This window comes from Oncorhynchus masou, chromosome 24, assembly GCF_036934945.1.
Source record: "Oncorhynchus masou masou isolate Uvic2021 chromosome 24, UVic_Omas_1.1, whole genome shotgun sequence".
Taxonomy (NCBI): domain Eukaryota; kingdom Metazoa; phylum Chordata; class Actinopteri; order Salmoniformes; family Salmonidae; genus Oncorhynchus; species Oncorhynchus masou.
In genome coordinates, this window is record NC_088235.1 from 2,401,596 (window position 1) to 2,428,479 (window position 26,884).

A 26,884-nucleotide genomic window follows, 5' to 3' on the forward strand; every position below is an offset into this window, starting at 1 on the left:
TAGGGAGGGAGAGAGAGTGTGAGGGAGGGAGAGAGAGTGTGAGGGAGGGAGAGAGTGTGTTAGGGAGGGAGAGAGAGTGTTAGGGAGGGAGAGAGAGTGTTAGGGAGGGAGAGAGAGTGTTAGGGAGGGAGAGAGAGTGTTAGGGAGGGAGAGAGAGTGTTAGGGAGGGAGAGAGAGTGTTAGGGAGGGAGAGAGAGTGTTAGGGAGGGAGAGAGAGTGTTAGGGAGGGAGAGAGAGTGTTAGGGAGGGAGAGGGAGTGTTAGGGAGGGAGAGGGAGTGTTAGGGAGGGAGAGGGCGAGACTTGTTTAGTGATGAAAGCCAATAGAAAGTCTGCTGGGTGATAATATCCACATGCGGGAGATGGAGAGGAGCCAGAACACAGAGACACAGAGACCCTAACCACAGGAATCTCAGCCTGTCCATGGGCATCCATACAGCTACCTCACCAGGACCCTGAAGAGAGTCGCGGACTGACCAGGGTAGAGACCAGCGAACAAACCACCAAGCTCAGCATAGAAACCATGATCTGACAGAAGAGCTGAAAAACCTTCAAACTGACCACCAAAACAGAGGAGCCAACCAATGAGTGACCAACGAATAGACCACCTCAACCCCTGACCTCTGTCTCTACTGGAATACTTACCTAACCCTAACGCAGAGAGAGACCGGGACACAGAGAGAGAGAGGACGCTTTGGACACCTGAAACAAGAGGTAAAACTGACACATTCTATCCTTACAGACAAGAGGTCAACTGACCTGACACTTCCTAACCTTAGAGACAGAACCACACAGAATAGAGTACCAATGTCCTTATCTCAATCATCCTCACTTAGACAAGCTCTGGGCACAGTTTACTGTAAATGGTACATACATATAAGGTAAGACGTTAACATAACCTGTGGTGTTGATATGGTGTTAATATGATCAGCTGTGATGTTGTACTCCAGTACCCTTTAAAGATGACTTGTCTAGTGACTTTCATTTATTGACATCACTGAAATGAGAGAACTTGCCCTCATCACAATTCACACAACATTATTGATTAAATGATTGATGTGTAACGGGACATTTTAATGAATAATCAATAGAGTAGCAGTAGGGGAGAGTGGGCGAAGTTTGAACCACCCTTGTTTCTAGGAAACCGTACACAAAATGAATCATGTGACCTAATATGTAGGAAGAGGTCATCAGTTCATGGAGTCTGTGAAGGATGAAACCACATGGAAAACCTGACCAGCAAGTTAGTTAGTTAGTTAATTTATTGTGTTAGAGGTTTCATTTTGCTTGTATCTAAACCAAAGTAGATAATTTTAACGTTGTTATAAACATCAGTTGGGGCCTCTATTAGCTTCAATATGAGGTCCTAAATCTAATATTAAAGTGTATCCTTGTAGCTGTGTAGGCTAATATAGTGTAAATGTTTGCCTTGGGGTAAGTTGAGCCAATGTCAAGTTGAGCAAATGTAAGTGTTTTTTTCCAAGGAGTAATGCAAAGCATTATCGCTGAGATATGAGATTAACAGGGCCTAGATTGTGATTGTGTTTGAGAACTAAAGATAGTTTTTTTAAAAGGTGGTGGAAATATTTAGTTGAATAATTAATGACAATTTAATGTGTCGGGGGGCTTAATGTACCTTGTCCCGTTCCAAGAGACAACTTTTGGGGTTTTCAGAACTGTGATGTTTACATAGTTTTTTTTATTTAGAAAAATGATTTAACCTTTATTTAACGAGGCAAGTCAGTTAAGAACAAATTCTTATGTTCAATGACGGCCTACCAAAAGGCATTTTATAGGACAACACACACATCCCAAAAAGAGAGACACCACAACACGACATAAAGACAGACCGAAGACAACAACATAGCAAGGCAGAAGAGACACCACAACATAAAGACAGACCGAAGACAACAACATAGCAAGGCAGATGAGACACCACAACACGACATGAAGACAACACACACATCCCAAAAAGAGAGACACCACAACACGACATAAAGACAACACACACATCCCAAAAAGAGAGACACCACAACACGACATAAAGACAGACCGAAGACAACATAGCAAGGCAGAAGAGACACCACAACATAAAGACAGACCGAAGACAACAACATAGCAAGGCAGAAGAGAGACACCACAACACGACATGAAGACAACACACACATCCCAAAAAGAGAGACACCACAACACGACATAAAGACAGGCCGAAGACAACACCATAGCAAGGCAGAAGAGAGACACCACAACACGACATAAAACAGACAGACAATGCAGAAGAGACACCACAACATAAAGACAGACCGAAGACAACAACAAGCAAGGCAGAAGAGACACCACAACATAAAGACAGACCGAAGACAACAACATAGCAAGCCAGAAGAGACACCACAACACGACATAAAGACAGACCTAAGGCAACAACATAGCAAGGCAGAAGAGAGACACCACTTTACAAAGACAGACCGAAGACAACAACATAGCATGGCAGAAGAGAGACAACAACATAGCATGGCAGAAGAGAGACACCACAACACGACATAAAGACAGACCGAAGACAACAACATAGCAAGGCAGAAGAGAGACACCACAACACGACATAAAGACAGACCGAAGACAACATAGCAATGCAGAAGAGACACCACAACATAAAGACAGACCGAAGACAACAACATAGCAAGGCAGAAGAGACACCACAACATAAAGACAGACCGAAGACAACATAGCAAGGCAGAAGAGAGACACCACAACACGACATAAAGACAGACCGAAGACAACATAGCAATGCAGAAGAGACACCACAACATAAAGACAGACCGAAGACAACATAGCAAGGCAGAAGAGAGACACCACAACACGACATAAAGACAGACCGAAGACAACATAGCAATGCAGAAGAGACACCACAACATAAAGACAGACCGAAGACAACAACATAGCAAGGCAGAAGAGACACCACAACATAAAGACAGACCGAAGACAACAACATAGCAAGGCAGAAGAGACACCACAACATAAAGACAGACCGAAGACAACATAGCAAGGCAGAAGAGAGACACCACAACACGACATAAAGACAGACTGAAGACAACAACATAGCAAGGCAGAAGAGACACCACAACACGACATAAAGACAGACCGAAGACAACATAGCAATGCAGAAGAGACACCACAACATAAAGACAGACCGAAGACAACAACATAGCAAGGCAGAAGAGACACCACAACATAAAGACAGACCGAAGACAACATAGCAAGGCAGAAGAGAGACACCACAACATAAAGACAGACCGAAGACAACAACATAGCAAGGCAGAAGAGACACCACAACATAAAGACAGACCGAAGACAACAACATAGCAATGCAGAAGAGACACCACAACATAAAGACAGACCGAAGACAACAACATAGCAAGCCAGAAGAGACACCACAACACGACATAAAGACAGACCTAAGGCAACAACATAGCAAGGCAGAAGAGAGCGAAGACAACAACATAGCATGGCAGAAGAGAGACACCACAACGCGACATAAAGACAGACCGAAGACAACAACATAGCATGGCAGAAGAGAGACACCACAACACGACATAAAGACAGACCGAAGACAACATAGCAATGCAGAAGAGACACCACAACATAAAGACAGACCGAAGACAACAACATAGCAATGCAGAAGAGACACCACAACATAAAGACAGACCGAAGACAACGACATAGCAAGGCAGAAGAGACACCACAACATAAAGACAGACCGAAGACAACGACATAGCAAGGCAGAAGAGACACCACAACATAAAGACAGACCGAAGACAACAACATAGCAAGGCAGAAGAGACACCACAACATAAAGACAGACCGAAGACAACGACATAGCAAGGCAGAAGAGACACCACAACATAAAGACAGACCGAAGACAACAACATAGCAAGGCAGAAGAGACACCACAACATAAAGACAGACCGAAGACAACAACATAGCAAGGCAGAAGAGACACCACAACATAAAGACAGACCGAAGACAACAACATAGCAAGGCAGAAGAGAGACACCACAACATAAAGACAGACCGAAGACAACAACATAGCAAGGCAGAAGAGACACCACAACATAAAGACAGACCGAAGACAACGACATAGCAATGCAGAAGAGACACCACAACATAAAGACAGACCGAAGACAACAACATAGCTGGGAGGGGGGAGACGAGAGGATGGGAGGGGGGAGACGAGAGGCTGGGAGGGGGAGTCTAGAGGCTGGGAGGGGGAGTCTAGAGGCTGGGAGGGGGAAGACGAGAGGCTGGGAGGGGGGAGACGAGAGGCTGGGAGGGGGAGACGAGAGGCTGGGGAGGGGGGAGACGAGAGGATGGGGAGGGGGGAGACGAGAGGATGGGAGAGACGAGAGGATGGGAGGGGGAGACGAGAGGATGGGAAGGGGGAGACGAGAGGATGGGAAGGGGGAGACGAGAGGATGGGAGGAGGTAGACGAGAGGCTGGGAGGTGAGATTGGTAGAAGAGAGGCTGGGAGGGAGGCTGGTAGAAGAGAGGCTGGGAGGGAGGCTGGTCGAAGAGAGGCTGGGAGGGAGATTGGTAGAAGAGAGGCTGGGAGGAAGATTGGTAGAAGAGAGGCTGGGAGGAAGGAGAGAGAGGCATGGCTACAGTGTTGTTAGGTGGACCAACCTACTGTAACCCTGACCTCCAGATGACATGGCCACAGTGTTGTTAGGTGGACCAACCTACTGTAACCCTGACCTCCAGATGACATGGCCACAGTGTTGTTAGGTGGACCAACCTACTGTAACCCTGACCTCCAGATGACATGGCCACAGTGTTGTTAGGTGGACCAACCTACTGTAACCCTGACCTCCAGATGACATGGCCACAGTGTTGTTAGGTGGACCAACCTACTGTAACCCTGACCTCCAGATGACATGGCTACAGTGCTGTTAGGTGGACCAACCTACTGTAACCCTGACCTCCAGATGACATGGCTACAGTGCTGTTAGGTGGACCAACCTACTGTAACCCTGACCTCCAGATGACATGGCTACAGTGTTGTTAGGTGGACCAACCTACTGTAACCCTGACCTCCAGATGACATGGCCACAGTGTTGTTAGGTGGACCAACCTACTGTAACCCTGACCTCCAGATGACATGGCTACAGTGTTGTTAGGTGGACCAACCTACTGTAACCCTGACCTCCAGATGACATGGCTACAGTGTTGCTAGGTGGACCAACCTACTGTAACCCTGACCTCCAGACGACAGGGCTACAGTGTTGTTAGGTGGACCAACCTACTGTAACCCTGACCTCCAGATGACATGGCTACAGTGTTGTTGTAAGTCGCTCTGGATAAGAGCGTCTGCTAAATGACTTAAATGTAATGTAAATGTTGTTAGGTGGACCAACCTACTGTAACCCTGACCTCCAGATGACATGGCTACAGTGCTGTTAGGTGGACCAACCTACTGTAACCCTGACCTCCAGATGACATGGCTACAGTGTTGTTAGGTGGACCAACCTACTGTAACCCTGACCTCCAGATGACATGGCTACAGTGTTGTTAGGTGGACCAACCTACTGTAACCCTGACCTCCAGATGACATGGCCACAGTGTTGTTAGGTGGACCAACCTACTGTAACCCTGACCTCCAGATGACATGGCCACAGTGTTGTTAGGTGGACCAACCTACTGTAACCCTGACCTCCAGATGACATGGCTACAGTGTTGTTAGGTGGACCAACCTACTGTAACCCTGACCTCCAGACGACATGGCTACAGTGTTGTTAGGTGGACCAACCTACTGTAACCCTGACCTCCAGACGACATGGCTACAGTGTTGTTAGGTGGACCAACCTACTGTAACCCTGACCTCCAGATGACATGGCTACAGTGTTGTTAGGTGGACCAACCTACTGTAACCCTGACCTCCAGATGACATGGCTACAGTGCTGTTAGGTGGACCAACCTACTGTAACCCTGACCTCCAGATGACATGGCTACAGTGTTGTTAGGTGGACCAACCTACTGTAACCCTGACATCCAAATGACATGGCTACAGTGTTGTTAGGTGGACCAACCTACTGTAACCCTGACCTCCAGATGACATGGCTACAGTGTTGTTAGGTGGACCAACCTACTGTAACCCTGACCTCCAGACGACAGGGCTACAGTGTTGTTAGGTGGACCAACCTACTGTAACCCTGACCTCCAGATGACATGGCTACAGTGTTGTTAGGTGGACCAACCTACTGTAACCCTGACCTCCAGACGACATGGCTACAGTGTTGTTAGGTGGACCAACCTACTGTAACCCTGACCTCCAGATGACATGGCTACAGTGTTGTTAGGTGGACCAGCCTACTGTAACCCTGACCTCCAGATGACATGGCTACAGTGTTGTTAGGTGGACCAACCTACTGTAACCCTGACATCCAAATGACATGGCTACAGTGTTGTTAGGTGGACCAACCTACTGTAACCCTGACCTCCAGATGACATGGCTACAGTGTTGTTAGGTGGACCAACCTACTGTAACCCTGACATCCAAATGACATGGCTACAGTGTTGTTAGGTGGACCAACCTACTGTAACCCTGACCTCCAGATGACAGGGCTACAGTGTTGTTAGGTGGACCAACCTACTGTAACCCTGACCTCCAGATGACATGGCTACAGTGTTGTTAGGTGGACCAACCTACTGTAACCCTGACCTCCAGATGACATGGCTACAGTGTTGTTAGGTGGACCAACCTACTGTAACCCTGACCTCCAGATGACATGGCTACAGTGTTGTTAGGTGGACCAACCTACTGTAACCCAGACGACAGTGTTTGTCTTTCCCTGCTGTTGGTTAGTTTATCCAGGGAGATAAACCTTGAGGGCAGCCCCAGGTCTGACCAGCCCAGCGCAGGGAGCTGGTACCGCCTTCCCCTGCTGGGTCGGGCCTGTGGTCCCCCTGATCGGTGCTGGGGCTGTGGTTGGTGGAACGTGGTTGGCTGGCCCTGCAGAACCCTGGACTGTTTGCTGATTTGCCCTGTGAAATCCCACACAAACTGTCTCTCTAATGGACCAACATCAACCCACCCCCACCACAGCCAGCAGCTCCCCACGCCCGACCAGCAGCTCCCACTCCCACCCCCACGCCCGACCAGCACCAGCAGCTCCCACCCCCACGCCCCACCACCAGCAGCAGCTCCCACGCCCACGCCCGACCAGCAGCTCCCACGCCCGACCAGCAGCTCCCACGCCCACGCCCGACCAGCAGCTCCCACGCCCACGCCCGACCAGCAGCTCCCACGCCCACGCCCGACCAGCAGCTCCCACGCCACCACCACAGCCAGCAGCTCCCACGCCACCACCACAGCCAGCAGCTCCCACGCCACCACCACAGCCAGCAGCTCCCACGCCCACCACAGCCAGCAGCTCCCACCCCCACGCCCGACCAGCACCAGCAGCTCCCACCCCCACGCCCGACCAGCACCAGCAGCTCCCACCCCCACGCCCGACCAGCACCAGCAGCTCCCACCCCCACGCCCGACCAGCACCAGCAGCTCCCACCCCCACGCCCGACCAGCACCAGCAGCTCCCACCCCCACGCCCGACCAGCACCAGCAGCTCCCACCCCCACGCCCGACCAGCACCAGCAGCTCCCACCCCCACGCCCGACCAGCACCAGCAGCTCCCACCCCCACCACAGCCAGCAGCTCCCACCCCCACCACAGCCAGCAGCTCCCACCCCCACCACAGCCAGCAGCTCCCACCCCCACGCCCGACCAGCAGCTCCCACCCCCACGCCCGACCAGCACCAGCAGCTCCCACGCCCCCCACAGCCAGCAGCTCCCACCCCCACCACAGCCAGCAGCTCCCACGCCCACGCCCGACCAGCACCAGCAGCTCCCACCCCCACCCCCACGCCCGACCAGCAGCTCCCACCCCCACGCCCGACCAGCACCAGCAGCTCCCACCCCCACGCCCGACCAGCACCAGCAGCTCCCACCCCCACGCCCGACCAGCAGCTCCCACCCCCACGCCCGACCAGCAGCTCCCACCCCCACGCCCGACCAGCAGCTCCCACCCCCACGCCCGACCAGCAGCTCCCACCCCCACGCCCGACCAGCCCCACCCCACGCCCGACCAGCAGCCCCCACCACAGCCAGCAGCTCCCACCCCCACCACAGCCAGCAGCTCCCACCCCCACCCCCACCACAGCCAGCAGCTCCCACCCCCACCACAGCCAGCAGCTCCCACCCCCACGCCCGACCAGCACCAGCAGCTCCCACCCCCACCACCATCCACCCCCACGCCCGATCAGCAACTCCCACCCCCACCACAGCCAGCAGCTCCCACCCCCACGCCCGACCAGCACCAGCAGCTCCCACCCCCACCACCATCCACCCCCACGCCCGATCAGCAACTCCCACCCCCACCACAGCCAGCAGCTCCCACCCCCACCCCCACCACAGCCAGCAGCTCCCACCCCCACCACAGCCAGCAGCTCCCACCCCCACGCCCGACCAGCACCAGCAGCTCCCACCCCCACCCCCACCACCATCCACCCCCACGCCCGATCAGCAACTCCCACCCCCACCACAGCCAGCAGCTCCCCGACCCCACGCCCGACCACCAATTATGTCCCAAATGGAACCCCTTTCCCTACATAGTGCACTACTATTGACCTGGGCCCTGGAATGAAGACCACATGTGGGGTTGAACTAAGTAGCTGAGAATCCACTTCTGAAACTGAACAGTAGGCCGGGCTGGGGGAACATAAGGACTGTCTCTCAGCTGGCGGTAATTATCACCAGCAGCAGGAAGGGGTCGTGTCTGTGTCCAAAGTGCATTGTGGTTGCAGCAGCCTATGTCCACACAGCAGCCCCAGGCTAATGTTCTCTGGGTTAGAGAACCACATATAGCATGTTCCTGTAAATGCTCCACATTAGTAATGCGGTTTTCAGCCAATGGAGAACGTGATGAGGATAATTAGTAGAATTGGGATTTATTGTGTAAATGTGATACATGCTTCATTTAGAAATCAAAGGCCTCAGAAGATGTGTTAGTGGACAGAGAGAGGAATCATCCGGTTTCAGGTCTTGTTGGTGTTGATACAGAAGATGTGTTAGTGGACATAGAGAGGAGTCATCAGGTCTTGTTGGTGTTGATATAGAAGATGTGTTAGTGGACATAGAGAGGAGTCATCAGGTCTTGTTGGTGTTGATACAGAAGATGTGTTAGTGGACAGAGAGAGGAATCATCCGGTTTCAGGTCTTGTTGGTGTTGATATAGAAGATGTGTTAGTGGACATAGAGAGGCCTCATCAGGTCTTGTTGGTGTTGATATAGAAGATGTGTTAGTGTACATAGAGAGGAGTCATCAGGTTTCAGGTCTTGTTGGTGTTGATATAGAAGATGTGTTAGTGGACATAGAGAGGCCTCATCAGGTCTTGTTGGTGTTGATATAGAAGATGTGTTAGTGGACATAGAGAGGAATCATCAGGACTTGTTGGTGTTGATATAGAAGATGTGTTAGTGGACATAGAGAGGAGTCATCAGGTTTCAGGTCTTGTTGGTGTTGATATAGAAGATGTGTTAGTGGACATAGAGAGGCCTCATCAGGTCTTGTTGGTGTTGATATAGAAGATGTGTTAGTGGACATAGAGAGGAGTCATCAGGTTTCAGGTCTTGTTGGTGTTGATATAGAAGATGTGTTAGTGGACATAGAGAGGCCTCATCAGGTCTTGTTGGTGTTGATATAGAAGATGTGTTAGTGGACATAGAGAGGAGTCATCAGGTTTCAGGTCTTGTTGGTGTTGATATAGAAGATGTGTTAGTGGACGTAGAAAGGCCTCATCAGGTCTTGTTGGTGTTGATATAGAAGATGTGTTAGTGGACATAGAAAGGCCTCATCAGGTCTTGTTGGTGTTGATATAGAAGATGTGTTAGTGGACATAGAAAGGCCTCATCAGGTCTTGTTGGTGTTGATATAGAAGATGTGTTAGTGGACATAGAGAGGCCTCATCAGGTTTCAGGTCTTGTTGGTGTTGATACAGAAGATGTGTTAGTGGACGTAGGAAGGCCTCGAGGTCATTTCCTAAGGGACACGATATTCATATCCCCTTTTTTCCCAAGATGATTTAGTCCACCTCATAACAGTGACTGTTCCGGACAGTTTCTCTCAGAGAAATCTCTTCACCACAGCATCCATGAATACACTACAGTACCATTTATGATACTTGACTTGGTCAACTCCGCTTTTCACTCATTTTAATTTAAAGAGCAGAACATGTTTGCCTCCACGACAGACCATGCAAAGGTGTTTTTTTGTGAGGATTTTGAAGGACTTTTCTGTTCCTCCAAATCCTCTTTCTCTGTGACCTACCTGCCTAGGGGCGATAGACAGAACGACTCCAGACGGTGACTTTAGAGGAAGACCGAAGAGATGGAGGAGGAGAGGTCTATCTTACTTTAGTTTTCCACTGAGGACTACACTGAGGACTCCCTCCCTCCATCATGACTCCACTGAGGACTCCCTCCCTCCATCATGACTCCACTGAGGACTCCCTCCCTCCATCATGACTCCCCCCTCCACCATGAGGACTCCCCCCTCCATTGAGGACTCCTGCCCTCCCTCCATCATGACTCCATTGAGGACTCCTGCCCTCCCTCCATCATGACTCCACTAAGGACTCCCTCCCTCCCTCCATCATGACTCCACTGAGGACTCCCTCCCTCCATCCATCATGACTCCACTGAGGACTCCCTCCCTCCCTCCATCATGACTCCATTGAGGACTCCTGCCCTCCCTCCATCATGACTCCACTAAGGACTCCCTCCCTCCCTCCCTCCCTCCATGACTCCACTGAGGACTCCCTCCCTCCCTCCATCATGACTCCACTGAGGACTCCCTCCCTCCCTCCCTCCATCATGACTCCCCCCTCCACCATGAGGACTCCCCCCTCCATTGAGGACTCCTGCCCTCCCTCCATCATGACTCCATTGAGGACTCCTGCCCTCCCTCCATCATGACTCCACTAAGGACTCCCTCCCTCCCTCCATCATGACTCCACTGAGGACTCCCTCCCTCCCTCCATCATGACTCCACTGAGGACTCCCTCCCTCCCTCCATCCATCATGACTCCACTGAGGACTCCCTCCCTCCCTCCATCATGACTCCACTGAGGACTCCCTCCCTCCCTCCATCCATCATGACTCCACTGAGGACTCCCTCCCTCCCTCCATCATGACTCCACTAAGGACTCCCTCCCTCCCTCCATCATGACTCCACTGAGGACTCCCTCCCTCCCTCCATCATGACTCCACTGAGGACTCCCTCCCTCCCTCCATCCATCCATCCATCATGACTCCACTGAGGACTCCTGCCCTCCCTCCATCCATCATGACTCCACTGAGGCCCAGTAGGGAAAACTGCCCTGACAGTTTACTAACAGTACACGGAATAGAACGGACTGGAATCACATGGCTCAGAAACCTATTACTGGGTCTAGATCAGATTCTCATTTATACTGAAGTGTTGACTTTACTGACAGATGTATTCATACTGGGAAGGGCTGACAGATGTATTCATACTGGGAAGGGCTGACAGATGTATTCATACTGGGAAGGGCTGACAGATGTATTCATACTGGGAAGGGCTGACAGATGTATTCATACTGGGAAGGGCTGACAGATGTATTCATACTGGGAAGGGCTGACAGACGTATTCATACTGGGAAGGGCTGACAGACGTATTCATACTGGGAAGGGCTGACAGACGTATTCATACTGGGAAGGCCTGACAGATGTATTCATACTGGGAAGGCCTGACAGATGTATTCATACTGGGAAGGGCTGACAGATGTATTCATACTGGGAAGGGCTGACAGATGTATTCATACTGGGAAGGGCTGACAGATGTATTCATACTGGGAAGGGCTGACAGATGTATTCATACTGGGAAGGGCTGACAGATGTATTCATACTGGGAAGGGCTGACAGATGTATTCATACTGGGAAGGGCTGACAGATGTATTCATACTGGGAAGGGCTGACAGATGTATTCATACTGGGAAGGGCTGACAGATGTATTCATACTGGGAAGGGCTGACAGATGTATTCATACTGGGAACTGACAGATGAACTGGGAAGGCTGACAGATGTATTCATACTGGGAAGGGCTGACAGATGTATTCATACTGGGAAGGGCTGACAGATGTATTCATACTGGGAAGGCCTGACAGATGTATTCATACTGGGAAGGGCTGACAGATGTATTCATACTGGGAAGGGCTGACAGATGTATTCATACTGGGAAGGGCTGACAGACGTATTCATACTGGGAAGGGCTGACAGACGTATTCATACTGGGAAGGGCTGTATTCATACTGGGAAGGGCTGACAGACGTATTCATACTGGGAAGGGCTGACAGACGTATTCATACTGGGAAGGGCTGACAGACGTATTCATACTGGGAAGGGCTGACAGACGTATTCATACTGGGAAGGGCTGACAGACGTATTCATACTGGGAAGGGCTGACAGACGTATTCATACTGGGAAGGGCTGACAGACGTATTCATACTGGGAAGGGCTGACAGACGTATTCATACTGGGAAGGGCTGACAGACGTATTCATACTGGGAAGGGCTGACAGACGTATTCATACTGGCAAGGGCTGACAGATGTATTCATACTGGCAAGGGCTGACAGATGTATTCATACTGGCAAGGGCTGACAGATGTATTCATACTGGGAAGGGCTGACAGATGTTTAGAACTGGGAAGGGCTGACAGATGTATTCATACTGGGAAGGGCTGACAGATGTTTAGAACTGGGAAGGGCTGACAGATGTATTCATACTGGGAAGGGCTGACAGATGTATTCATACTGGGAAGGGCTGACAGATGTATTCATACTGGGAAGGGCTGACAGATGTATTCATACTGGGAAGGGCTGACAGATGTATTCATACTGGGAAGGCCTGACAGATGTATTCATACTGGGAAGGGCTGACAGACGTATTCATACTGGGAAGGGCTGACAGACGTATTCATACTGGGAAGGGCTGACAGACGTATTCATACTGGGAAGGGCTGACAGATGTATTCATACTGGGAAGGGCTGACAGATGTATTCATACTGGGAAGGGCTGACAGATGTATTCATACTGGGAAGGGCTGACAGATGTATTCATACTGGGAAGGCCTGACAGATGTATTCATACTGGGAAGGGCTGACAGATGTATTCATACTGGGAAGGGCTGACAGATGTATTCATACTGGGAAGGGCTGACAGATGTATTCATACTGGGAAGGGCTGACAGATGTATTCATACTGGGAAGGGCTGACAGATGTATTCATACTGGGAAGGGCTGACAGATGTATTCATACTGGGAAGGGCTGACAGACGTATTCATACTGGGAAGGGCTGACAGATGTATTCATACTGGGAAGGGCTGACAGATGTATTCATACTGGGAAGGGCTGACAGATGTATTCATACTGGGAAGGGCTGACAGATGTATTCATACTGGGAAGGGCTGACAGATGTATTCATACTGGGAAGGGCTGACAGATGTTTAGAACTGGGAAGGGCTGACAGATGTATTCATACTGGGAAGGGCTGACAGATGTATTCATACTGGGAAGGGCTGACAGATGTTTAGAACTGGGAAGGGCTGACAGATGTTTAGAACCTTTTGATTATTTTAGTTAAAATGACAGAGAAGAGAGGAGAGCTAGAGAAGAGAGGAGAGCTAGAGAAGAGAGGAGAGCTAGAGAAGAGAGGAGAGCTAGAGAAGAGAGGAGAGCTAGAGAAGAGAGGAGTGCTAGAGGAGAGAGGAGAGCTAGAGAAGAGCGGAGAGCTAGAAGAGAGCTAGAGATGAGAGGAGAGCTAGAGGAGAGAGGAGAGAAGAGAGGAGAGCTAGAGGAGAGAGGAGAGAAGAGAGGAGAGCTAGAGGAGAGAGGAGAGAAGAGAGGAGAGCTAGAGAAGAGAGGAGAGCTAGAGAAGAGAGGAGAGCTAGAGAAGAGAGGAGAGCTAGAGAAGAGAGGAGAGCTAGAGAAGAGAGGAGAGCTAGAGAAGAGAGGAGAGCTAGAGAAGAGAGGAGAGCTAGAGAAGAGAGGAGAGCTAGAGAAGAGAGGAGTGCTAGAGGAGAGAGGAGAGCTAGAGAAGAGAGGAGAGCTAGAGAAGAGAGGAGAGCTAGAGAAGAGAGGAGAGCTAGAGAAGAGAGGAGAGCTAGAGAAGAGAGGAGTGCTAGAGGAGAGAGGAGAGCTAGAGAAGAGCGGAGAGCTAGAAGAGAGCTAGAGAAGAGAGGAGAGCTAGAGAAGAGAGGAGAGCTAGAGAAGAGAGGAGAGCTAGAGAAGAGAGGAGAGCTAGAGAAGAGAGGAGAGCTAGAGAAGAGAGGAGAGCTAGAGAAGAGTGGAGAGCTAGAGGAGAGCTAGAGAAGAGAGGAGAGCTAGAGAAGAGAGGAGAGCTAGAGAAGAGAGGAGAGCTAGAGAAGAGAGGAGAGCTAGAGAAGAGAGGAGAGCTAGAGAAGAGAGGAGAGCTAGAGAAGAGAGGAGAGCTAGAGGAGAGAGGAGAGCTAGAGGAGAGAGAGGAGAGGAGAGAGAGGAGAGGAGAGAGAGGGGAGAGAGAGAGGAGAGAGGAGAGCTAGAGGAGAGAGGAGATGAGAGAGAGAGGAGATGAGAGAGAGAGGAGAGAGGAGAGAGAGAGGAGAGCAAGAGGAGAGAGGAGAGGAGAGAGAGAGGAGAGAGGAGAGAGAGAGGAGAGAGGAGAGAGAGAGGAGAGGAGAGAGAGAGGAGAGAGCTAGAGGAGAGAGGAGAGCTAGAGCAGAAAGCTTAGAGACAAACAGATGCCAGGCGTTAGAGGTCTGTGAGTAATTCGATTTCAACTCTTAGAAAATGGATTTTCAAAGTTATAGCCACATGTGCTACAAAGATGTCTGTCTGACAGTGGCCCCTCAGTTGTCCCTACTTAATCATTATTCCTAGCCGTGGATCCTGCCAAGCTGAGTGAGACAAAGTGACAAATTAGACTTGATCTGCCTCTTCCTGTCCTGAAGGAAACTATGTGAAACTAGTGGAAAGAGCCGAGGGTTGACTGACCCCAACGATCAGACCCCGTACTGCAATCAGACAGACAGGGAGAGAGAGAGAGAGGGAGGGAGAGAGGGAGGGAGAGAGAGAGAGAGCGGGAGGCAGAGAGAGAGCGGGAGGGAGAGAGAGAGCGGGAGGCAGAGAGAGAGCGGGAGGCAGAGAGAGAGCGGGAGGCAGAGAGAGAGATATGCGGGAGGGAGAGAGATATGCGGGAGGGAGAGAGATATGCGGGAGGGAGAGAGATATGCGGGAGGGAGAGAGATATGCGGGAGGGAGAGAGATATGCGGGAGGGAGAGAGATATGGGGAGGGAGAGAGATATGCGGGAGGGAGAGAGATATGCGGGAGGGAGAGAGATATGCGGGAGGGAGAGAGATATGCGGGAGGGAGAGAGATATGCGGGAGGGAGAGAGATATGCGGGAGGGAGAGAGATATGCGGGAGGGAGAGAGATATGCGGGAGGGAGAGAGATATGCACAGAGTACCAGTACAGAGTTGATGTGCAGGGGTACAAGGTAATATCTTGGCTATATAACCAGAGTACCAGTACAGAGTTGATGGGCAGGGGTACAAGGTAATATCTTGGCTATATAACCAGAGTACCAGTACAGAGTTGATGGGCAGGGCTCCCAGGTAAATGAGGTAGATGTACACTTCATATAGAAAAGCTCCCCCAGCGCCGACCACGGTGCACCGGGTTTCTTCTCCGCTCCTAACCTGCAGAACTCATCACGGAGCTCTGACTCGGCACCAACTCCATAAAAGGCTACAGTTGACGAGCGGCAAGATGCAGGACAAACATGCCTTCTCAATCAGAAGCTTGTGTATTTGTCAAATAGACTGATATCTAAATGGTTATATACAGCATCCACCTTCAGATCCGCCTTCACATCCAGAGTGTTTTGTAGACCTTATTAGGGTCATTACATTCTTTAACTCAGATCTCAAGGATCAGACAAACAAACTGACTAGGCAAGTCAGTTAAGAACCAATTCTTATCTACAATGACGGTCTACCGGGGAACAGTGGGTTAACTACCTTGTTCAGGGGGCAGAATGACAGATTTTGACCTTATCAGCTCAGGGATTCAATCCAGCAACCTTTCGGTTACTGGCCCAACGCTCTATCCACTAGGCTACCTGCTCTATCCACTAGGCTACCTGCTCTATCCACTAGGCTACCTGCTCTATCCACTAGGCTACCTGCCTCCCCGCCTGTTCCATAATATTGACAGAGTAAGTTTGATTACCGATGTTGACACTGCCTGGGACTATTTTTAATTTTGTAATTTGTGTCCATTTGTGATAAGCATGCCCCTGTGAAGAAATGTAGAATCAAGTAGAAGGGACAATCCCTGGTTTTCAGATAATTTGGCAGAATGAATTAAGAGACAAACCAAATGCTCCCGTTGACATGGGCCTCATTCAGAAGGCTAAGAAACAACTACACCGTCTGGATCAGGAAGTCCAAATCAGATGACTGTTTAAATGCAGTCACAGAGAACCTAAGACAACCCTACCTAGTTCTGGAAGCCAATCAAATCAGTGTTCTAATGTCTCCCCTGGCCTTCCTGACCATTTAATGATAGATGACGTGAAGGATAGCCTAGTGGTCAGAGCGTTGGACTAGTAACCGCAAGGTTGCAAATTCGAATCCCCGAGCTGACAAGGTACAAATCTGTCGTTCTGCCCCTGAACAGGCAGTTAACCCACTGTTCCTAGGCCGTCATTGAAAATAAGAATTTGTTCTTAACTGACTTGCCTGGTTAAATAAAGGTAAAAAAAAAAAGCCGATACTGTAGGAGTTTTTAACAAGCACCTCATATCTGCTGGTTCTGTTGTTGATAATGGTGGGGCCCAGAACTCTAATGTCAGCTCTGTCACAGTCAACTATGATATAGGCCCTCATGTGAACCATTTTAACTTTGAGCCTGTTTCTTATACTGAGGTCGATAAAGCACTGAAAGGCTATAGACATAAAGTCTGCAGATCCAGACAACCTGGACCCCCCTACCGCTTAAAGATAGCAGCTGGTATTATTACTGAACCTGAAGCTCACATTTTCAACTTAAGTCTCTTGACCAATTCTATACCCAGCATTTAGAAATCAGCTTATGTTCTCCCACAGCTAAAGGGAGGAGATCCCAATAACTATCGCTCTCTCTCTAAACTCCCTGTCCTGGCCGAAGTCTATGAATCCCCAGTGAACTCCCTGTCCTGGCCGAAGTCTATGAATCCCCAGTGAACTCCCTATCCTGGTCAAAGTCTATGAATCCCCAGTGAACTCCCTGTCCTGGCCGAAGTCTATGAATCCCCAGTGAACTCCCTGTCCTGGCCGAAGTCTATGAAACCCTAGTGAACTCACAGTTAAAAAACGTCTTAATTGAGTAGAACATACTGAGCAGGGTTCAGTCTGGCTTTAGATCTTGACACAGCACCACAACTGCAGCTATTGGCAGTGGCAAACATTAAGGGACTTGATAAAAATAAAACATTGTGCTGCTGTTTGTGGATTTATTAAAAGGCCTTTGATTCAGTTGACCATGAATTGTTGCTAGCGAGACTCAGAACATTGGTCTCAGGGGCAGTAAATTGGTTAAGGAACTACATTAATGACAGAACACAATGTGTATATACTGACAATCACAAGTCTGTCTTGTGATTAATGGAGGTGTGCCCCAGGATGTACAGGTAGTTTGTTCTAACCTCTCTGTCAGGATGTACAGGTAGTTTGTTCTAACCTCTCCTCTCTGTCAGGATGACCAGGTAGTTTGTTCTAACCTCTCTGTCAGGATGACCAGGTAGTTTGTTCTAACCTCTCTGTCAGGATGACCAGGTAGTTTGTTCTAACCTCTCTGTCAGGATGTACAGGTAGTTTGTTCTAACCTCTCTGTCAGGATGTACAGGTAGTTTGTTCTAACCTCTCTGTCAGGATGACCAGGTAGTCTGTTCTAACCTCTCTGTCAGGATGACCAGGTAGTTTGTTCTAACCTCTCTGTCAGGATGACCAGGTAGTTTGCTCTAACCTCTCTGTCAGGATGTACAGGTAGTTTGTTCTAACCTCTCTGTCAGGATGACCAGGTAGTTTGTTCTAACCTCTCCTCTCTGTCAGGATGTACAGGTAGTTTGTTCTAACCTCTCTGTCAGGATGTACAGGTAGTCTGTTCTAACCTCTCTGTCAGGATGACCAGGTAGTTTGTTCTAACCTCTCTGTCAGGATGACCAGGTAGTTTGTTCTAACCTCTCTGTCAGGATGACCAGGTAGTTTGTTCTAACCTCTCTGTCAGGATGACCAGGTAGTTTGTTCTAACCTCTCCTCTCTGTCAGGATGTACAGGTAGTTTGTTCTAACCTCTGTCAGGATGTACAGGTAGTTTGTTCTAACCTCTGTCAGGATGTACAGGTAGTCTGTTCTAACCTCTGTCAGGATGTATAGGTAGTCTGTTCTAACCTCTCTGTCAGGATGTACAGGTAGTCTGTTCTAACCTCTCTGTCAGGATGACCAGGTAGTTTGTTCTAACCTCTCTGTCAGGATGTACAGGTAGTCTGTTCTAACCTCTCTGTCAGGATGTACAGGTAGTTTGTTCTAACCTCTCTGTCAGGATGTACAGGTAGTTTGTTCTAACCTCTCTGTCAGGATGTACAGGTAGTTTGTTCTAACCTCTCTGTCAGGATGTACAGGTAGTTTGTTCTAACCTCTCTGTCAGGATGTACAGGTAGTTTGTTCTAACCTCTCCTCTCTGTCAGGATGACCAGGTAGTTTGTTCTAACCTCTCTGTCGGGATGTACAGGTAGTTTGTTCTAACCTCTCCTCTCTGTCAGGATGTACAGGTAGTTTGTTCTAACCTCTCCTCTCTGTCAGGATGTACAGGTAGTTTGTTCTAACCTCTCTGTCAGGATGACCAGGTAGTTTGTTCTAACCTCTCTGTCAGGATGTACAGGTAGTTTGTTCTAACCTCTCCTCTCTGTCAGGATGACCAGGTAGTTTGTTCTAACCTCTCTGTCAGGATGACCAGGTAGTTTGTTCTAACCTCTCTGTCAGGATGACCAGGTAGTTTGTTCTAACCTCTCTGTCAGGATGTACAGGTAGTTTGTTCTAACCTCTCTGTCAGGATGTACAGGTAGTTTGTTCTAACCTCTCTGTCAGGATGACCAGGTAGTCTGTTCTAACCTCTCTGTCAGGATGACCAGGTAGTTTGTTCTAACCTCTCTGTCAGGATGACCAGGTAGTTTGCTCTAACCTCTCTGTCAGGATGTACAGGTAGTTTGTTCTAACCTCTCTGTCAGGATGACCAGGTAGTTTGTTCTAACCTCTCCTCTCTGTCAGGATGTACAGGTAGTTTGTTCTAACCTCTCTGTCAGGATGTACAGGTAGTCTGTTCTAACCTCTCTGTCAGGATGACCAGGTAGTTTGTTCTAACCTCTCTGTCAGGATGACCAGGTAGTTTGTTCTAACCTCTCTGTCAGGATGACCAGGTAGTTTGTTCTAACCTCTCTGTCAGGATGACCAGGTAGTTTGTTCTAACCTCTCCTCTCTGTCAGGATGTACAGGTAGTTTGTTCTAACCTCTGTCAGGATGTACAGGTAGTTTGTTCTAACCTCTGTCAGGATGTACAGGTAGTCTGTTCTAACCTCTGTCAGGATGTATAGGTAGTCTGTTCTAACCTCTCTGTCAGGATGACCAGGTAGTTTGTTCTAACCTCTCTGTCAGGATGTACAGGTAGTCTGTTCTAACCTCTCTGTCAGGATGTACAGGTAGTTTGTTCTAACCTCTCTGTCAGGATGTACAGGTAGTTTGTTCTAACCTCTCTGTCAGGATGTACAGGTAGTTTGTTCTAACCTCTCTGTCAGGATGTACAGGTAGTTTGTTCTAACCTCTCCTCTCTGTCAGGATGACCAGGTAGTTTGTTCTAACCTCTCTGTCAGGATGACCAGGTAGTTTGTTCTAACCTCTCTGTCAGGATGACCAGGGAGTTTGTTCTAACCTCTCCTCTCTGTCAGGATGTACAGGTAGTTTGTTCTAACCTCTCCTCTCTGTCAGGATGTACAGGTAGTTTGTTCTAACCTCTCCTCTCTGTCAGGATGACCAGGTAGTTTGTTCTAACCTCTCTGTCAGGATGTACAGGTAGTTTGTTCTAACCTCTGTCAGGATGTACAGGTAGTTTGTTCTAACCTCTCTGTCAGGATGTACAGGTAGTTTGTTCTAACCTCTCTGTCAGGATGTACAGGTAGTTTGTTCTAACCTCTGTCAGGATGTACAGGTAGTCTGTTCTAACCTCTGTCAGGATGTACAGGTAGTCTGTTCTAACCTCTGTCAGGATGTACAGGTAGTTTGTTCTAACCTCTCTGTCAGGATGACCAGGTAGTTTGTTCTAACCTCTCCTCTCTGTCAGGATGTACAGGTAGTTTGTTCTAACCTCTCTGTCAGGATGACCAGGTAGTTTGTTCTAACCTCTCCTCTGTCAGGATGTACAGGTAGTTTGTTCTAACCTCTCTGTCAGGATGACCAGGTAGTCTGTTCTAACCTCTCTGTCAGGATGTACAGGTAGTTTGTTCTAACCTCTCTGTCAGGATGTACAGGTAGTTTGTTCTAACCTCTCTGTCAGGATGTACAGGTAGTTTGTTCTAACCTCTCTGTCAGGATGTACAGGTAGTTTGTTCTAACCTCTCTGTCAGGATGACCAGGTAGTCTGTTCTAACCTCTCTGTCAGGATGTACAGGTAGTCTGTTCTAACCTCTCTGTCAGGATGACCAGGTAGTTTGTTCTAACCTCTGTCAGGATGTACAGGTAGTTTGTTCTAACCTCTCTGTCAGGATGACCAGGTAGTCTGTTCTAACCTCTCTGTCAGGATGTACAGGTAGTTTGTTCTAACCTCTCTGTCAGGATGTACAGGTAGTTTGTTCTAACCTCTCTGTCAGGATGTACAGGTAGTTTGTTCTAACCTCTCTGTCAGGATGTACAGGTAGTTTGTTCTAACCTCTCTGTCAGGATGACCAGGTAGTTTGCTCTAACCTCTCTGTCAGGATGTACAGGTAGTTTGTTCTAACCTCTCTGTCAGGATGACCAGGTAGTCTGTTCTAACCTCTCTGTCAGGATGACCAGGTAGTCTGTTCTAACCTCTCTGTCAGGATGACCAGGTAGTCTGTTCTAACCTCTCTGTCAGGATGACCAGGTAGTCTGTTCTAACCTCTCCTCTCTGTCAGGATGACCAGGTAGTCTGTTCTAACCTCTCCTCTCTGTCAGGATGACCAGGTAGTTTGTTCTAACCTCTCCTCTCTGTCAGGATGACCAGGTAGTTTGTTCTAACCTCTCTGTCAGGATGTACAGGTAGTCTGTTCTAACCTCTCTGTCAGGATGACCAGGTAGTCTGTTCTAACCTCTCCTCCCTGTCAGGATGTACAGGTAGTTTGTTCTAACCTCTGTCAGGATGTACAGGTAGTCTGTTCTAACCTCTCTGTCAGGATGTACAGGTAGTTTGTTCTAACCTCTGTCAGGATGACCAGGTAGTTTGTTCTAACCTCTGTCAGGATGTACAGGTAGTTTGTTCTAACCTCTCCTCTCTGTCAGGATGACCAGGTAGTTTGTTCTAACCTCTCTGTCAGGATGTACAGGTAGTTTGTTCTAACCTCTCCTCTCTGTCAGGATGTACAGGTAGTTTGTTCTAACCTCTCTGTCAGGATGTACAGGTAGTTTGTTCTAACCTCTCTGTCAGGATGTACAGGTAGTTTGTTCTAACCTCTCTGTCAGGATGTACAGGTAGTTTGTTCTAACCTCTCTGTCAGGATGACCAGGTAGTTTGTTCTAACCTCTCTGTCAGGATGACCAGGTAGTTTGTTCTAACCTCTGTCAGGATGACCAGGTAGTTTGTTCTAACCTCTCTGTCAGGATGTTACAGGTAGTCTGTTCTAACCTCTCTGTCAGGATGTACAGGTAGTTTGTTCTAACCTCTCTGTCAGGATGACCAGGTAGTTTGTTCTAACCTCTCTGTCAGGATGTACAGGTAGTCTGTTCTAACCTCTCTGTCAGGATGTACAGGTAGTTTGTTCTAACCTCTCCTCTCTGTCAGGATGACCAGGTAGTTTGTTCTAACCTCTCTGTCAGGATGTACAGGTAGTTTGTTCTAACCTCTCCTCTCTGTCAGGATGTACAGGTAGTTTGTTCTAACCTCTCTCTCAGGATGTACAGGTAGTTTGTTCTAACCTCTGTCAGGATGTACAGGTAGTCTGTTCTAACCTCTCTGTCAGGATGTACAGGTAGTTTGTTCTAACCTCTCTGTCAGGATGACCAGGTAGTTTGTTCTAACCTCTCTGTCAGGATGTACAGGTAGTTTGTTCTAACCTCTGTCAGGATGACCAGGTAGTTTGTTCTAACCTCTCTGTCAGGATGTACAGGTAGTTTGTTCTAACCTCTCCTCTCTGTCAGGATGTACAGGTAGTTTGTTCTAACCTCTCTGTCAGGATGTACAGGTAGTTTGTTCTAACCTCTCTGTCAGGATGACCAGGTAGTTTGTTCTAACCTCTCTGTCAGGATGTACAGGTAGTTTGTTCTAACCTCTGTCAGGATGACCAGGTAGTTTGTTCTAACCTCTCTGTCAGGATGTACAGGTAGTCTGTTCTAACCTCTCTGTCAGGATGACCAGGTAGTTTGTTCTAACCTCTCTGTCAGGATGTACAGGTAGTTTGTTCTAACCTCTCTGTCAGGATGTACAGGTAGTTTGTTCTAACCTCTGTCAGGATGACCAGGTAGTTTGCTCTAACCTCTCTGTCAGGATGTACAGGTAGTTTGTTCTAACCTCTCTGTCAGGATGTACAGGTAGTTTGTTCTAACCTCTCTGTCAGGATGACCAGGTAGTTTGTTCTAACCTCTCTGTCAGGATGACCAGGTAGTTTGTTCTAACCTCTCTGTCAGGATGTACAGGTAGTCTGTTCTAACCTCTCTGTCAGGATGACCAGGTAGTCTGTTCTAACCTCTCTGTCAGGATGACCAGGTAGTTTGTTCTAACCTCTCTGTCAGGATGACCAGGTAGTTTGCTCTAACCTCTGTCAGGATGTACAGGTAGTTTGTTCTAACCTCTCCTCTCTGTCAGGATGTACAGGTAGTTTGTTCTAACCTCTCTGTCAGGATGTACAGGTAGTTTGTTCTAACCTCTCTCTCAGGATGTACAGGTAGTTTGTTCTAACCTCTCTGTCAGGATGACCAGGTAGTCTGTTCTAACCTCTCTGTCAGGATGTACAGGTAGTTTGTTCTAACCTCTGTCAGGATGTACAGGTAGTTTGTTCTAACCTCTCTGTCAGGATGACCAGGTAGTTTGTTCTAACCTCTGTCAGGATGTACAGGTAGTTTGTTCTAACCTCTCCTCTCTGTCAGGATGTACAGGTAGTTTGTTCTAACCTCTCTGTCAGGATGTACAGGTAGTTTGTTCTAACCTCTCTCTCAGGATGTACAGGTAGTTTGTTCTAACCTCTCTCTCAGGATGTACAGGTAGTTTGTTCTAACCTCTCTGTCAGGATGACCAGGTAGTTTGTTCTAACCTCTCTGTCAGGATGTACAGGTAGTTTGTTCTAACCTCTCTGTCAGGATGTACAGGTAGTTTGTTCTAACCTCTCTGTCAGGATGTACAGGTAGTTTGTTCTAACCTCTGTCAGGATGACCAGGTAGTTTGTTCTAACCTCTCCTCTCTGTCAGGATGTACAGGTAGTTTGTTCTAACCTCTCTGTCAGGATGACCAGGTAGTTTGTTCTAACCTCTCCTCTCTGTCAGGATGTACAGGTAGTTTGTTCTAACCTCTCTGTCAGGATGTACAGGTAGTTTGTTCTAACCTCTCCTCTCTGTCAGGATGTACAGGTAGTTTGTTCTAACCTCTCTGTCAGGATGTACAGGTAGTTTGTTCTAACCTCTCTGTCAGGATGACCAGGTAGTTTGTTCTAACCTCTCCTCTCTGTCAGGATGTACAGGTAGTTTGTTCTAACCTCTCCTCTCTGTCAGGATGTACAGGTAGTTTGTTCTAACCTCTCCTCTCTGTCAGGATGTACAGGTGGTTTGTTCTAACCTCTCTGTCAGGATGTACAGGTAGTTTGTTCTAACCTCTCTGTCAGGATGTACAGGTAGTTTGTTCTAACCTCTCTGTCAGGATGTACAGGTAGTTTGTTCTAACCTCTCTGTCAGGATGTACAGGTAGTTTGTTCTAACCTCTCTGTCAGGTTGTACATGTAGTTTGTTCTAACCTCTCTGTCAGGTTGTACATGTAGTTTGTTCTAACCTCTCTGTCAGGATGTACAGGTGGTTTGTTCTAACCTCTCTGTCAGGATGTACAGGTAGTCTGTTCTAACCTCTCTGTCAGGATGACCAGGTAGTTTGTTCTAACCTCTCTGTCAGGATGTACAGGTAGTCTGTTCTAACCTCTCTGTCAGGATGTACAGGTAGTTTGTTCTAACCTCTCTGTCAGGATGTACAGGTAGTTTGTTCTAACCTCTCTGTCAGGATGTACAGGTAGTTTGTTCTAACCTCTCTGTCAGGATGTACAGGTAGTCTGTTCTAACCTCTCTGTCAGGATGTACAGGTAGTTTGTTCTAACCTCTCTGTCAGGATGACCAGGTAGTTTGTTCTAACCTCTCTGTCAGGATGTACAGGTAGTTTGTTCTAACCTCTCCTCTCTGTCAGGATGACCAGGTAGTTTGTTCTAACCTCTCTGTCAGGATGACCAGGTAGTTTGTTCTAACCTCTCTGTCAGGATGTTACAGGTAGTCTGTTCTAACCTCTCTATCAGGATGTACAGGTGGTTTGTTCTAACCTCTCTGTCAGGATGTACAGGTGGTTTGTTCTAACCTCTCTGTCAGGATGTACAGGTAGTTTGTTCTAACCTCTCTGTCAGGATGACCAGGTAGTTTGTTCTAACCTCTCTGTCAGGATGACCAGGTAGTTTGTTCTAACCTCTCTGTCAGGATGTACAGGTAGTTTGTTCTAACCTCTCTGTCAGGATGTACAGGTAGTCTGTTCTAACCTCTCTGTCAGGATGTACAGGTAGTCTGTTCTAACCTCTCTGTCAGGATGACCAGGTAGTTTGTTCTAACCTCTCTGTCAGGATGTACAGGTAGTTTGTTCTAACCTCTCTGTCAGGATGTACAGGTAGTTTGTTCTAACCTCTCTGTCAGGATGTACAGGTAGTTTGTTCTAACCTCTCTGTCAGGATGTACAGGTAGTCTGTTCTAACCTCTCTGTCAGGATGTACAGGTAGTTTGTTCTAACCTCTCTGTCAGGATGACCAGGTAGTTTGTTCTAACCTCTCCTCTCTGTCAGGATGTACAGGTAGTTTGTTCTAACCTCTCTGTCAGGATGTACAGGTAGTTTGTTCTAACCTCTCCTCTCTGTCAGGATGTACAGGTAGTTTGTTCTAACCTCTCTGTCAGGATGACCAGGTAGTTTGTTCTAATCTCTCTGCCTTGATGTACAGGTAGTTTGTTCTAACCTCTCTGCCTTGATGTACAGGTAGTTTGTTCTAATCTCTCCTCTCCTCTCTCTGTTAGGATGTACAGACAGTTTGTTCTGTCAATCCTGCTTGCAGGCGTCCTGTGCCTGGTGGGCGGCGACACCCGCAAGACCCGCCTCCAAGGCTCCATCCCCAACCCTTTCAAAGGGAACGGCAACACCTCTGACAAACGCACCCGTAAACAGGAAATACTTGCCTCCAGCCAGGAAGCGCTGGTCGTCACAGAGAGGAAGTACCTGAAGAGTGACTGGTGCAAGACCCAGCCGCTGCGTCAGACGGTGAGCGAGGAGGGCTGCCTCAGTCGTACCGTCATCAACAGGTTCTGCTACGGACAGTGTAACTCCTTCTATATCCCACGACACGTTAAGACGGAGCAGGAGTCCTTCCGGTCCTGTGCTTTCTGCCGGCCGCAGCGTTTCACCACGCTGACCGTAGAGCTGGACTGTCCCGACCTCCAGCCGCCCTTCAGGCACCGCAAGATCCAGAGAGTCAAACAGTGTCGCTGTATATCGGTCTCCGTCGGTGACTCTGGGAAGCGGTGATACTCGTCTCCCTCCTGCTTCTCTCTCTCTCTTTTTTTTTATCATCTTGGACCACCCCTAGATACTGTCCAGATATTCCACTCACCTCACAGGAGACAGTTTGTACAAGACTCGAGTACATGGAGGGTGAGGACATGCATTTTTACTGACGGCATACAGAATGAATACATAAAAGCTGAAGGTGCCCTTTAGAAGTACAGAGCATGACGGACGTTTCCATAGAGCAGCTCTGTGTTGATCATACCAAGCACTCTATATGAGACAAACGGACATTTCTACAACCCAGACCGATTAAACCCATACACTCTGTAGTTCAAAGATGGTGGATAAATGAAGATGTCTTACTCAGGCGGGTTTACCGTTAAAAACAAAAAATGGTCACAATTCCAGACTGCTTAAGGAAGTGCCTTTCCAATAGACAACAATGTGATAGCAGCTGGGTCTGGTCCACTTAGTTCATTGACTGTATATGAACCCGGGGGGGAAAAAGCAGAGTGGGACATCTCACTTCCTCTACCGTCTCTGCAGAAGCAGACTTACCTGGACCACAGGTCTCCTCAGCCTGTCGGAGAGGGGGGGGTCGTATTCAAATGGGAGAAAACTGACTGAAACAAAAGGGACTTGGTTCAATACAAAATGCTAATTTTCAACTACAAAATGTGTTTCTAATGTGTGTCCTAATGGATATGACCATATTCCACAGAGGGACTCTGGTAGAGAGGTTGTTGGAGAGGCTGACTGGGTTAGTAGAAGGTCCTACTGCAGCAACA

The 26,884-nt window shown here is 48.6% G+C and overlaps 2 protein-coding genes across 2 annotated transcripts; both read left to right on the top strand.

The window, feature by feature from the left end:
• Positions 1-470: 470 nt before the first annotated feature.
• Positions 471-26,258, top strand: LOC135511533 (gremlin-2-like). Its single transcript, XM_064933023.1, has 2 exons — positions 471-712; positions 25,610-26,258. The coding sequence occupies exon 2, from the start codon at positions 25,611-25,613 to the stop codon at positions 26,112-26,114; it is 504 nt and encodes a 167-aa protein (XP_064789095.1). The 5' UTR covers positions 471-712; position 25,610; the 3' UTR covers positions 26,115-26,258.
• LOC135513360 (uncharacterized) lies at positions 6,779-8,692 on the top strand. Its single transcript, XM_064936289.1, has one exon. The coding sequence runs from the start codon at positions 6,779-6,781 to the stop codon at positions 8,690-8,692; it is 1,914 nt and encodes a 637-aa protein (XP_064792361.1).
• Positions 26,259-26,884: the final 626 nt, after the last annotated feature.

What these genes read in the sequence shown, in the direction of transcription:
- LOC135513360 (XM_064936289.1), top strand. Translation starts at nt 6,779, where the DNA reads ATGGCTACAGTGTTGTTAGGTGGACCAACCTACTGTAACCCAGACGAC.
- LOC135511533 (XM_064933023.1), top strand. Translation starts at nt 25,611, where the DNA reads ATGTACAGACAGTTTGTTCTGTCAATCCTGCTTGCAGGCGTCCTGTGC.